We start from the raw sequence: 12,543 nt of genomic DNA on the forward strand, positions 1-12,543 counted from the left end.
TGGGTTAAGGATCCAGTGCTATCTCTGCAGTTGCTTGGATTGCTGCAGAGGTATAGGTTTGATTCCCAGCCTGGCATAGTGGGTCAAGGATCCGGTGTTGCCACAGGTGTGGCATAGCTATGGCTTGGACTCACTCCCTGGCCAGGTGCGGCCAAAAAAAAAGGTCGTTATTCATCCATTGAAAAGAAATTGGAAAAGGTAGTAAATATAAAGAAGAAAACTCAACTGAGTCTCAAATGGGTCTTTGTACCTTTCTAAAAGTCCAGCTTGTTCTGGTTGATGGATTACAGAAGACTTGTATTCCCCTATAGGCATTTTCCTGATTCCTCACATCTATAGGTATAAAAATGAGTTCCTTGGCTTGAAGCTATGTTGTATGGATACATGGCAGTGAATAAGACATTAAATAAGTCCAAATCCACATTTAACATAAGTAGTCAGTCTAGTAAGGAAAATAACTGCTCCTTTCATGAAGGAAGGAGTCCAGTAGCCTCAGCTTACCGTGAGTGTGGTGGGATGCTCCTTGAGGTTACCTTATCAGGGCTGGGGTTGAGTGTCTCTTCTGATAGATTGGGCTCTTAGCAGGTAGGGGATGTCTCTGCTGTTGATTAATGCCTTGTCTCTGTCCCTATCACTGTGGCCACTTTGTTCATGAGCCCTTGACCACGTCCTAGAGTGGTTGGGGAGAGAAGCTGGCTAACACCCACAGAGCGGTATCTCTTCCACTGATAATTCAGAGAGCCGTGGAACACTTCCGGTGAACATTCACATTAGACCAAGGTACCATCATGCTCTGGGCTGATTTTGGAAGTTTTTCTATGTACTTCTTTTCCAGATCTCCTTGGTAGCCATCCTCCAGTTTGCTCCAAGGTCTTATCGTCCAGCCAAACCATTATTTGTTCACTAACAATGAATTAATATATTTATCTTCAACTCAGCCCTTTTTTCCTTCTAGAATAAAAAATTACCTAAATATATTTTCTGTAATCACAGAAAAAAATCACATCATGATGTCTTGTTCTACTTTTTTGGTACTACTGATCCTACAGTGAGATTAGCCTGGTGATAACTTGGAAATTTTGTATCCTTCTTTCTAGGTGAATTCTTTCCTGTGTTTTTTCTTGTTTGCTGTATTAATTGGTCGAAAGGAGCTTTTTGTTGCATTTGGTTTTTATGACAGCCAACCTACTCTAATTGGACTATTGATCATCTTCCAGTTTATTTTTTCACCTTATAATGAGGTAATGTATACTCTTTAAAATTATCTCACATATACCCTTGCCTGTTTCAAATCTAGAACATTTAGGGTTGTGGAAAAAGAAACAAAACTCTAGTTTTAACAGGCAGGTGAAACAAAGTTTCGATCCCTTGGTTTACTGGCCAGTATAAGACAGTAGCACAAAAGCCCAATCCCAAATAACTGCTTGCATGTTGTTAGGGGGGGAAGAGTGGAAAATTAGACTTTAATGATGAAAACCTTGATGCAATGTGCACCTAAGAGACTTGATAGATGCAGATTAACTATTGGAACACGGTGTCCTAGACCACATATTCATATTCACCAGTGCTTGGGTGAAAATCGAATAATAATTGAGTATATGTACAACTGGATCAGGGAAGCTGTATGACAGTGTTTCTTTGATTGTGTTCTCTGACTGCTTGTTTCATAATAGCCTCAGGCTCCCACCCCAGACCCTCTGAGTCAGAACTGGGTGTTTTATTATAAGTGAAGTTTAAGAACCACTGCTCCATGATTGCTGAGTATGGGGACTGCATATATGTGATAAGACATGGATTAATGAGAAGGAATGTTAATAAATCTGGTGATGGCAGAATGCCATGATACTAATTGATTAGACTTCCAAATTAAGCCAAGAAATCCTCTTGGGGATCTTGAGATATCTCCATTCAGAAGAATTCTTTCTTGGGACAGGTTGTAGAGTTAAAGTTTTAATTGTTTCTCCATAAAAGTTTGGGGTGTGGAGTTCCTTGGTGGTCTGGCGGTTAAGACTGGATTTACTGCGACCCAGTTTCAATCCCTAATCTGGGAACTAATATCCCACATCAAGTTGCTACACACTGCAGACAAAAAAAAAAAAAAAAGTGGGTGTGGGTGTGGTGTAAGGCACCAGGAGAGAAAAATGGAGAGGAATAGATCATATTTGTAAATCATTGTCCACCGAATCTACATGCATTTTCCAGAAAACTGAGAAATGAGATTTATTATCTTTAAACTATAAATGCTTTAATTTTTTATTTTAACTTTTGTTGAGTATACTTATAAAATGCTGTATATAGATGGTTACTTCTTAAAGAGGTAAAGAGAACACTTTATAATGATATTGTCATTTCTGTCTTAAGTCACAATTCAGGACTATCTTTAGGGCATTGAGCTATGTATACCAAATGCCCCTGACTACTCTGCTATTTAAGCAGTTGTGCTATTTATTTATCTATTTACCTGATTTTCTTATCTGTTCTCTCATTGTCAGGCTGATGATCCTTGCTAATATAATATCAGTGTGACTTTCTGTTACAGTCATTATCTGTTTCTGATTTTCTAAGTTTCACAGACTGGGAAATAGATAATCAAGCTAGTTAAGTAAGAGTTACTAGAGTATAAATGTCTGACTGAGTATAAGTGTCTTCTTATAAATAAGGCAGTGATGTTAGTGGTTATCCTTTGGACATCTAATTTGGCCTCTTAGAGTTTTTGGCTGTGTTTCCTCATATTGAGTGGTTGAGTTTGCTTCAGAAAATGTCTGAGTGAATGTGGGGTATTAGAGTAATTTGAAATAGGATTAATTCACAGAGATATTAGCAACTGCTTTAAAAACCTTGATGAGCCTCTTTGTTTCAGAAAGACTAGATATTTAAACAGAAAGTCTTACATTTAATGTCATCGTTTAAGGGACGTTTTCCCATCGTCATGATGGGAAAGACTAAATATTTAAACAGAAAGTCTTACATTTAATGTCATCGTTTAAGGGGTCATGATGGGAAAGAGATATTTTCCTGGGGAAAATGGGAAAATTACTCTGTCAAGAAGAGCTTGGAAACCTACAGCAGAGTAGATAGGTGCAAGTTAGTATCCATTTATGTTTTTATTTGTGTGTGATTCAAGGAACAGTTTGCCTAGGATACTTGAAATCAGGAGATAGACAGATATATACATACATACATACTTACTTACATACTGGTTAATGATTTTGACCCCAAAAAAGTGCATTTAAGATTTGGAAAGAAATTTCAGGTAGAATTCAGGTACTAGCTTTGAACATACCTGAGAAGGTATCAGGAACTCCCAGACTTTATGTCGAAATATTTTATCTGCTATGGCAATAAGAGGTACAGATGAGAGACTTGAAACTTTTTGTTTGTTGTTTTATTGCTGGTGTATTTTAAGGTAAGACGTAGATATCATGTCATTCAACTGGTAATACTTCAGTATGCAGACAGATTATTTTTCCTTCAGAAGTTTATATTTTTCCAGGGAAATTTGTCCCCTTCATGGTAGTCACCTTCGGAGACTGAATATTTATTCTGATGAAGCTACCATAGCTCAGAACGCTTTAGGAAAGTCTATTTTGAGAGTGTTATTAGAGTCTTTAGTGTATATCTAGATTTAGAATGTTCTTGGTGAAGACTGTCATTCTCATTTAAAGGTGGATAAGTGAGCAAGAATAGTTTTTAAAAAAGAAAAAGAGTTTGAATATAAATCACCACATTACCTCTAACTGATGAGAATGGTGTCCATGGGCTTCAGAGTCCTCAAGGATTTCACCTTCTAGCTGTGCGGGCACAGACAAGTTACCCCCCGCTCCCTGAGATCCACCTTGCTTATCTGTAGAACAGAAGGAAGAACGACTAGCTTGTAGGATTGCTGGGGATGATGTAAAGTGCCATCTCCGTGCCTGGCACATGGCAGAGTCTCTGAAAATAGTATTTCTTTGTTAAGACTGACATTTCTTTGGATGTATATCTGTTTCTGGTCTGTTTATTTAGGGGGAAAGGCTCAATTTATAATAGTTTCCCACCCTAGGTCCCCTAAGTGCTGGTGATATTTCTCTTGGCCTGCCGTTTCTCTTATCCTGAGCTGAACTTCCTCTACAAGTCTTGGCTCATGAGACCTTTAGTGACAACAAAGAGAGGAACAGTGGTTAAAATGCTTTTATTTACTTTTTCAGGTTCTTTCTTTTTGCCTAACCGTCCTAAGCCGCAGATTTGAGTTTCAAGCTGATGCATTTGCCAAGAAACTTGGGAAGGCTAAAGACTTATATTCTGCTTTAATCAAACTAAACAAAGATAACTTGGGATTCCCTGTTTCTGACTGGTTGTTTTCCATGTGGCATTATTCTCATCCTCCACTACTAGAGAGACTTCAAGCTTTGAAAAATTCAAAACAAGACTGAGTTGCCCAGGGTCTGCAACTGAAGACATTTCTGATTATTTCTGTCCTGGCAGCATGTTCTGGCTCTTGATGTTTTTAAACATTTTTTTTTAAAGAAAAATTATTACGTACAGACAAGCCAAGATTTAAATGCATTTAATATCTCATTTCAAAAATGATTTTAATAATCCATTTCTTGAAGAAAACACTGGATAAATTTTGAGGCTTACAGTTTTTAAAGGCATAGTTTTATCTTTAAAATCTAGTTTACCATCAACTTGTAAAATTATTTGAGAAAGTACAGAAGTTGTTTTATTTTTGTGCTTATGTGGAACCTCCATATAAGGTGTTTGGGGGCTTATGTTTAAAAGGGAACACCACCTCTGAATCCTCCCTGTAAGGCAGAAACAGTGATCCTGAATCACTGTGCTCATACCTAAGTCGAGACTTATTTTTACTTTCATGCTGTTATGATTTAAGCTGGCCAATCAGTGTTTTACATAAGGAAGAAAGACAGTAACTGGTAAGGCTGCTGTTGTGTAAATGAAAGTAGTTAGAAATATGCTGTCTACTGTTCTACCAGATTTCTCTCTTCCCCCTGTGGCTATACACTGATCAGGAGTTTCCAATAGTGCTTTGAAATTAGAAATTATGTACAGAATGTTTTAAATCATTGGATTTTGTTTTTAAGGAAGTCTCGGTCTTTATCTTACTTTCCACCTGGTAGGTATCATCCCTTTAGGGGTAAACTCATATTTTTCCAAGCATTCAGCTTTTTCTCACTCACACTCTTGTATTGAATGAATAGTGCATCCTTTTATTTAGCAGAAATTGCCATATTGAACAGGTTTTGCTATTTTTAATGTGGGAGAATGTGGAAAGAAGAAGAAATGGCATTTTTAAGAGACATAAGTGTGAAATACTGATGATTCTCTTATGATGTTATAGGAAAAATATATAATTTTCTATATCTTTCAAGGACAGAAGAGTTTCAATTTTTATTTTTCTAATTTTTATCAGTAAGTCATAAATACTGTTTAATCAGGCCTGATTCCATTTGAGAAAATTATAGTTCTTGATATACAGAAAATTTTTATTTTCGAAACAAATGTCATGAAAAATTTCCAGTTTTCAAAGCTGCGTGTTTGACTACTTCACATCTCTGTCCACTTTCTGAGTGAGGCCTGAGCTTGTGCCTAGGGCTTCTACCCATGGTGATGTGTACCTGCTGGGCATTTATTCCAAAATGGGATCAACTGTGCACGCTTGGTATCTGGCCAGAAAGTCTTTTGCTCAGCTGATATTTGGGTGATGTCTTTACATGGAACTATAACAAAAATAAAGATTTAGTTTAGTACTGCATTATTTATTTTCCTAAGGCTAAAGAGGAACAGACCCTTGATTTTATCCAGCATCTTTTATCTGTGAATTCATGCTGTGATAACTGCCTTTCCTTCCTTCTGTGCCTTTAAATACAAATTTCAGTTCTGCACAAGTGAAACATTAAACATTGCCAATGCAGATGGATGTGCTTCGTCTTTAATTTGACAATGTTTGTCTGTCATTTGTTACCTAGATGTATGTTTGTTACCCTAGAGGAACCGAGTGCTATATAGTACATGAAGAGTAGTGTGGAGAAACGGCCCTGGTGCTGAGTCACGGCAGCACCATCGCTGCGCCTCCCCCCGGGAGTCCCGTTCAGCGCCTTCCTCCTGCTCCGCTCCAGAGTGCCACCAGTTCTTGCTGATGTTTCCTCAGAAGTGTCATTCGGAACCAGCCCTCTCCATATCTCTAAGCTCACATTGTCTTGGGCCTGTTTGGTTTGTACTGCTGCCTCTTTAGTCTTCCTCACATGTGGCAGCAGTAAATAGCTTTTTCATATGTCATTGTTTTGACCTCATCACCTATAGTTTATGGAAGGCGTGGGGATGGCCAGAGGATACTGGTAGGTTCCTGAGGTATGGATCAATCAGGGGAAGGAGTAGGGAGGCCAGCCAAGGAGGGAAAGAGGTGGCACTCTGCATCCTAATGCTTGGATGTGCAAGGGACAGAATGAAGTAGATCCAGGCCTCAGATAAAATGGCATGACCTCAGCGGGTGGATTCCTCAGTCTAAGGCGGAGACCTGTTGGGCGTGTATCTGCCTTTATCTGACTTCGCCCTTTGCTGAAGTCTGAGAGCTGCTAATGAATTCACCTCTGTTTAGGACAGAAGCTGGGACTAACCCAGTGAGTTTAGTACCAGTGATGCTCCCAGCTTATCCTTTATCTGTATGTTCTCACGGTTACCCCCCAGTCCTTTCTGTGGTTTTTCTCCTCCCTGAGGACACCTTCTTCCGCTTGGATTTTGTCATCAATCTTGAATTCTTTTGTACAGATAAACTGTTTTTTTAATTTTTTAATTTTTTTATTTTCCCACTGTACAGCAAGGGGATCAAGTTATCCTTACATGTATACATTACAATTACATTTTTTTCCCCACCCTTTGTTCTGTTGCAACATGAGTATCTAGACAAAGTTCTCAATGCTACTCAGCAGGATCTCCTTGTAAATCTATTCTAAGTTGTGTCTGATAAGCCCAAGCTCCCGATCCCTCCCACTTCCTCCCCCTCCCATCAGGCAGCCACAAGTCTTTTCTCCACGTCTATGATTTTCTTTTCTGAGGAGATGTTCATTTGTGCTGGATAGTAGATTCCAGTTATAAGTGATATCATATGGTATTTGTCTTTGTCTTTCCGGCTCATTTCACTCAGTATGAGATTCTCTAGTTCCATCCATGTTGCTGCAAATGGCATTATGTCATCCTTTTTTATGGCTGAGTAGTATTCCATTGTGTGTCGATACCACATCTTCCTAATCCAATCATTTGTTGATGGACATTTGGGTTGTTTCCTTGTCCTGGCTATTGTGAATAGGGCTGCAATGAACATGTGGGTGCATGTGTCTCTTTTAAGTAGAGTTTTGTCCGGATGTATGCCCAAGAGTGGGATTGCGGGGTCATATGGAAGTTCTATGTATAGATTTCTAAGGTATCTCCAAACTGTTCTCCATAGTGGCTGTACCAGTTTACATTCCCACCAACAGTGCAGGAAGGTTCCCTTTTCTCCACAACCCCTCCAACATTTGTTATTTGTGGATTTATTAATGATGGCCATTCTGACTGGTGTGAGGTGGTATCTCATGGTAGTTTTGATTTGCATTTCTCTTAAAATCAACGATGTTAAGCATTTTTTCATGTGTTTGCCGGCCATCTGTATCAGATACACTGTTTTGAGTCTTCTTTTTTTTTTTTTTTGGGTCTTTTTGCTATTTCTTGGGCCGTTCCTGCGGCATATGGAGGTTCCCAGGCTAGGGGTCGAATCAGAGCTGTAGCCGCCAGCCTACGCCAGAGCCACAGCAACGCGGGATCCGAGCTGCGTCTGCAACCTACACCACAGCTCGTGGCAACGCCGGATCGTTAACCCACTGAGCAAGGGCAGGGACCAAACCTGCAACCTCATGGTTCCTAGTCGTATTCGTTAACCACTGCGCCACGACGGGAACTCCTGTTTTGAGTCTTCTATCATCATTTGCAGAAAAGCTTTACCTTAGCAGAAAGCTTGCCTTGAGGGCCTTAGGTTCTGTCATAGATGCTCTACCAAGAAAATTACAGAGAACTTCTTTCCAAAAACTCCTGATTCAGGATCTCAGTGATGTGGACAAGTAACTTTTGTGTCAGGCTGTGTGTGGTTTGGTGGAAAGGCAGAAATCATCCATGGTGGGATGGTATAGCCATTTCCAGACAGTATGGATAGGAAAATTTCTGGCTCTTATTCTCCAGGCTGGTCTCCAGGGAGGAGGGTTTCCCAAACAATTTTGACCAGAGACAGATAGGAAGATACCCCCGTGTGTTCTGTAAACCTGTGGCACCAGGACCATCCGCACCCAGTGAGCAGAATGAAGCTGGCATCTGTTAACCGCCTGCGCCTTCAGGGTAGAGCTCCTCTCTGGCTCTCTGCCTGATGATTGGCAAACAGGAAAGATTAACTTAGGGTTAAGATCCAGGGCAGGGCTTAGACTGCAACATACCACTTAACTAGGAAGACCTTGGGTAAGAAGCTGGACTGAGCTTTCATTTCTCCATCACTGTTGCCCCTGCCCGGTACCAAGCTCTGCTCTAGGTGCTGGAAAATACATTAGTAAGTAAATGATAGAAAAATCCCCATCTCATGGTGCTTACATCCTAGTGTGGGGAAATAGACAATCAGAATACATAAAATAGCTATCAAATTGTGATCCCGTGTCTTAGAAGAAAAGAAGGGCCTGAGGTATTTGTGGGTGGGAGAGGAGGGAAGTTGCAGTTTTAAATAGGTCATGAAAAGGTGTCCCTGAAGGTAATGCTTGAAGTGAGTAGGTGTTTTAAGCTGGTGTTTGAGGGGGAGAGCAAGCGCAAAGGCCTGGCTGTGGGAGTGAGCCTGGGGTGTGAGGAACACCAGAAAGCCAGAGCAACCGGGTTGGGGTGTTCTGGAAAGAAATGGCGGGAGATAAAGTCTGAGAGGTAGAGATGCAGCAGATTTTACAGGGCTTTGCAGGCCACTGGAGGGACTCAGGCTCTTATTAGACTGCGGTGGAAGCCATTTGGAGGGTTTGGGACCAGAGAGTGACATGATCTAAGTTTTAACAGGATCACTAGCTGCTACGTTAGGGAGCAAGGATATAAGCAGGGGTCTAGTCAGGAGGCTCTTGCAGGACTCATGGCAAGAAATAAAAACAGAGACTGTGGAGTTCCCATCGTGGCGCAGCAGAAATGAATCCGACTAGGAACCATGAGGTTGTGGGTTCAGTCCCTGGCCTCGATCAGTGGGGTAAGGATCCGGTGTTGCCGAGAGCTGTGGTGTAGATTGCAGATGTGGCTCAGATCCCACGTTGCTGTGGCTGTGGTGTAGGCCAGCAGCTGTAGCTCTGATTGACTCCTAGCCTGGGAACCTCCATATGCCATGGGTGCAGCCCTAAAAGGCCAAAAAAAAAAAAAAAAGGAGACTGGAGACTGAAACTGTGGCAGTTGGGGAAGTGATGAAAAGTGGCTGCAATCTGGAACTATTTTGAAGGTGGAGACAACAGTATTTGCTGATGGATCAGATGTGAGGTGCTAGAAAAAAGGTGGAGTAGAGGACGCCTCCAGCATATTTAGCTAAAGTAACAGAAAGGCTGGGGAAGTGGACAGAGGGGGGTGGATTTGGGAGCAGCAGAGCATTTTAACACTTTTGACATGTTAAAATTGACATGTCCGCTAGACATCTAAGGGGAGATGTTGGGGAGGCAGTTGGATAAATGAGTTAAGGGGAAGGTGTCACCAGGGATGTTTAGATGAAATTTAAAGCCACAAGACTGAGTGAGATCATGAGAGGAATGAGGGGAAAAGATTTGGTCCAAGGACCAAGCCATGTGGTGCCAACTTTCAGATACTGGGGAGATGGGGAGCCAGCGAAGGAATCTGATAAAGACAGTATGGTGAGCTAGAAAACCAAATTAGACAATCTTTTATTCCCATAAAAGGGAGCAAAAATATGGGATGGCAGCTGTAGGCAGACATGGGATTGAGAGAGAGAGGTTTTTTGGGTTTTCTTGTTTGTTTGTTTCTGGCTGTTATTCTTTTTTTTTGTCTTTTGTCTTTTTTCTTTTTTCAGACTGAACTCGTAGCATATGGAGGTTCCCAGGCTAGGGGTCCGATAGGAGCTATAGCTGCCGGCCTACTCCACAGCCACAGCCACACCAAATCCAAGCTGCGTCTGCAACGTGCACCACAGCTCACAGCAACGCTGGATCCTCAACCCACTGAGTGAGGCCAGGGATCAAACCTGCAACCTTATGGTTCCCAGTCAGATTCATTTCTGCTGCGCCACAGTGAGAACTCCATTTTTTTAAAAGTTTTATTGAAGTATAGTTAATTTACAAGATTGTGGTAATTTCTGCTGTACAACAAAGTGAGCCAGTCATACATATGCCCATTTGAGAGAGGATTTTTTTTAACAGACTGAGGATAATACTTGCTTTGTGGGGCTGTCGTAAGGGTAGAATGAGATCATGTTTTCAGAGTGTTTATCACAGTAGCCGATAGTAAGAGCTCAGTAACTAGTTAATAATAATAATTGTTAATACTGATATTAATAATTCACCATAATTGCTGTGGGTGTAAATAAGGACAAAAACAGAAGCGTCTAATCCAGCTGGCAGTTGGGGTGAGGAGAGGATCACTAGAGGAAGGGCAGGGGTGGCATTTCCGGGACAGAGGTACAAAACCATGGGAACATGGGGCATTTAGGAGTTAAAGGAGAAGTTAGGAGTGAGAAATGAGGCTGGAGAGGAAGACAGTTGGGCATACGGGGCGTGTGTGCCGCAATAAAGCAAATGGAAATTGTCTTGAATAATACTGTCATTTATTTAGCCAATATAGCTTAAGTTCCTGCTAAATACCATACGGTACTGTAGGCTCTGAGGGTACAGCAGAAACAGCACAAAACCTGCTGCTGCAGAGAGCTTACATCCTAGTTGGGGAGACAAAGAATAGCACTTAGGGAATGCATGAATATTTGCCAAACAAATGAGTGAAAAGGAGAGATCAACAGGGTTGGAGATGAATTTGCAGTAAGGGGTGAGGCAGAAGGAGTTAAAGATGATGCAGGCTTCAGGCCTCAGGCACCTGGTAAGTGGTAGAACTAGTGACGAAAATAGGGGACCCTGAAGGAGCAGGTTGGGGGAGGGGGGTGACATTAGTTTTGACTTCAGTTTTGGAAGGTTGAGTTGGAGGTGCTTATCAGAGAGGGCACCTCATCCATTTGAGTTTAGTTGGTTGTGACCTCATGGCCAACATGACAGGCTCATTAACCAAGGCTGTGGCTTTATGGATAAGAAACCAGCCCTCCATTTATCCTGGGGGAATCTGCTGCTCCACTGCTCTTGCCAGTGCTTATCTGGCTGAGGACTTATCTGCTTCTAAGCACCAGCCCCTCCCCAGGGGCACCATATTGCTGGCAGTGGAAGGAATAACCCGGGTTGCTCTAGGCCATCTTGCAGCACGCCTCAGCCCTCACAGGCTCAGAGCGAATCCCTTCCTTCCCAATATGAGGATTTGTGGGGACTTCTTTAAGGATCCTGAACATATTCATTCATTTAGGAATTATGTTACTGAGCCCTTGCTATGTGCCAGACACTATTTGGGGTTTTGTTTTGTGGTGCTTTTTGTTTGCTTGTTTTTTTTGGTGTTTTTTTTTTTCTTTTTTTAGGGCTACACATGTGGCATATGGAGGTTCCCAGGCTAGGGTCGACTCGGAGCTACAGTTGCCAGCCTACACCACAGCCACAGCAATGCCAGGTACAAGCCACATCTGCAACTTATGCCACAGCTCATGGCAACACCAGATCCTTAACCCACTGACTGGGGCTAGGGAAGGAAACCACATCCTCACGGATACTAGTCAGATTCTTAACCTGCTGTGCCACGACGGGAACTCCTTGTTTTGTGGTTTCGTTTTTGAAATTTTATTTACTTATTTTAATCTTTCTAAATGATTTTTTTCATATTTATACATATATTATTTTTTGATTGATTGCATGTGTGAAACATTTAAGTTCTACCCTCTTAGCAAAGTTCAATTATACAATATAGTCCTATCAGCAATAGTCACCATGTTCTCTTTTCCGTTTTTTTTGTTGTTGTTGTTGTTGTTGTTGTTGTTGTTGTTTTGTCTTTCATCTTCTTAGAGCCGCACCTGTGGCACATGGTGGTTCCCAGGCTAGGGGTCTAATCGGAGCTGTAGCTGCCGGCCTACACCACAGTCACAGCAATGTGGGATCCGAGCCAGGTCTACGACCCACACCACAGCTCACGGCAATGCCAGATCCTTAACCTGCTGAGCACGGCCAGAGATTGAACCCGCAGCCTCATGGTTCCTAGTCAGATTTGTTTCTGCTGTGCCACGACGGGAACTCCTAGTCACCATGTTTTACCTTAGATCTGTACCAGGCACTGATTTGTGTGCTGGGAAAGGAGCAGCAAATGAGGTCAAAATTTCTGCCCTTGTGGGCTTCTATGTCATATGTTATATATTGTGTGTTGAACAGTGATAAGTGCTAAGGAAAAATGGTAAAGCACAAGATGGGTATGTGGAATATTGGG

At 41.7% G+C, this 12,543-nt stretch overlaps 1 protein-coding gene across 1 annotated transcript in view; it reads left to right on the forward strand.

Moving 5' to 3' along the window:
• The window catches only part of ZMPSTE24 (zinc metallopeptidase STE24), a 48,153-nt gene extending 42,242 nt beyond the window's left edge, over positions 1–5,911 (forward strand). Inside the window, 2 exon segments of the mRNA XM_047793514.1 lie at positions 1,098–1,241; positions 4,188–5,911. Coding sequence (XP_047649470.1) covers positions 1,098–1,241; positions 4,188–4,412 — 369 coding nt within the window. The 3' untranslated portion in view covers positions 4,413–5,911.
• Positions 5,912–12,543: the final 6,632 nt, after the last annotated feature.

Source organism: Phacochoerus africanus, chromosome 8, assembly GCF_016906955.1.
Source record: "Phacochoerus africanus isolate WHEZ1 chromosome 8, ROS_Pafr_v1, whole genome shotgun sequence".
In the NCBI taxonomy this organism is placed as follows: domain Eukaryota; kingdom Metazoa; phylum Chordata; class Mammalia; order Artiodactyla; family Suidae; genus Phacochoerus; species Phacochoerus africanus.